At 40.4% G+C, this 1,716-nt stretch overlaps 1 protein-coding gene across 1 annotated transcript; it reads left to right on the forward strand.

The window, feature by feature from the left end:
• Positions 1 to 21: 21 nt before the first annotated feature.
• LOC106530119 (uncharacterized) lies at positions 22 to 1,581 on the forward strand (the record flags this gene model as incomplete). The annotated part of the gene is given in 5 exon segments (XM_014025688.1): positions 22 to 327; positions 416 to 557; positions 647 to 793; positions 1,144 to 1,370; positions 1,454 to 1,581. Coding segments are annotated over 5 exon segments (817 nt in total), but the record flags the coding sequence as incomplete, so codon positions are not given.
• Positions 1,582 to 1,716: the final 135 nt, after the last annotated feature.

The following is a 1,716-nucleotide window of genomic DNA, read 5'->3' on the forward strand; positions in this document are numbered from 1 at the left end:
TGCACAGTGTTGTTGATATGTGTAATCCGTTTGCATTTAATTATAATTTTAGGTTTTGTCTGAGACATTTAATTGTATTTTCCCTGTTTTCAATAGAAAAAGAGGCATTCCCTGGGAGAACCTGATAGCCTCAAACTCAGATAATGCAAGTGTCATGAAAGGCAGACACAACTCTGTCATCAGCAGACTGAAGACCAGCCAGCCCCACGTCCAGGACCTTGGTTGTATCTMCCACCTGGTACAGCTAGCCACTGGTTGTGGCATCAGAGCAGCCCAGGTACCAGTGGATGACATCCTGGTGGGGATATACACCCACTTTGATAAAAGGTAAATACACATAAATTAAGTAGGCCTGGTATTGTTCTAGGCTGTTCTAGACAGTTGATATTCTTGCAATAATTTTTCTATCTTTCAGTGCCAAAAGATGTGAAATCTACAAAGAGTTTGTAGATTTCACTGATTCAGATCACCTGAAGCTTCGCAGGTACTGCAGCACCAGATGGCTGAGTCTTTTAAACTGCATACAAAGAGTGTTGAACCAGTGGGATGCACTGCAGGTAAAGACCCATTAGATAWACTGTATATGCACTTTACTATTTTTTCATTTTACCCTTGAATTGCCAGTGTGTGTCCCTCTGTACTGTAGGCCTACTTCAACAGTCATGAGGATGTAGAGAGGAGTGCCAAAGTGCGTGATCTGGCAAGCCATCTGTGTGATCCAGTTGTGAAGACCTACTTCATGTTCCTGAGTGCTGCCCTTAAGCCTTTATCTGAATTTAATATTGCTTTCCAGGTGTGTGTCAGTGATACTGCATGAATGAGTGAATAATACTAAATTATTAATTAAATATTATAATATTGTATTATAGCATTTTTATGTTACTGTCCATTTTTAAGACTCGTTTAAAAACTTATTTTTTCTCACTGGCCTTCAACGCAACTGAGATTTGATTTCACTCAACTTTTACTGTATTGGTGCTGATTTTACTTATTTAACTGTGTGATTTTATTGTGTTTTTGCATTCAGTTTTTATTTTAAGTGTTCAGCACTTTGTTTCAGCAGTGGCTGATGTTATAGTGCTTTATAAAAGTTTGATTGATTGATTGATACTGTTTTGTTGTGATAAATGGTATTTTCTGCAGTCAGAGGGCGTACAAATTCACAGACTTGAAGAGGAGATGTGCAGGCTGATCAGGAGGATCCTGGGGTACCTCGTACCAGCCAGGGCTATCGTGGGTGTACCTCTCAGGGAGGTGGAGTATAGTCAAGGACATCAGTTGCCTGATGAAGAACTCTTTATTGGAGCAGACACAAAGGCATTCATGAAAAGCTCAGAGCTCCCTGTGTCAGCTGAGAAAAACATCTTTCAGTGAGTATATTATCTAGCAGTTATACAATTATGATATAATCTTTGAGAGTATAGGCTGCCATTTTCCTCTTATGATGCTCTAGATCTGTGAGAAGATTCTATGAAGCAATGGTTCAGAAGATGTTCTCCTCCTTTCCTCTCGACCATCCACTCCTGAGGGACATGAAAGTGCTGGACCCTGCTGCTCGCCTCAACATTACTCCAGGGACAGGTAGATGTTAGTCAGTTCCCCACTGGCAGAATGAATGAATTTAAATATTGCAAGGTTTAGTTCAGCATTGACAAACACTTGTTTTATTTTACAGTGGAAAGGCTAGGGGGCCCTGTTTCCTCAGTTGAGCTTGAG

The sequence above is a fragment of the Austrofundulus limnaeus genome, unplaced genomic scaffold (genome assembly GCF_001266775.1).
Source record: "Austrofundulus limnaeus strain Quisiro unplaced genomic scaffold, Austrofundulus_limnaeus-1.0 Scaffold491, whole genome shotgun sequence".
Taxonomy (NCBI): domain Eukaryota; kingdom Metazoa; phylum Chordata; class Actinopteri; order Cyprinodontiformes; family Rivulidae; genus Austrofundulus; species Austrofundulus limnaeus.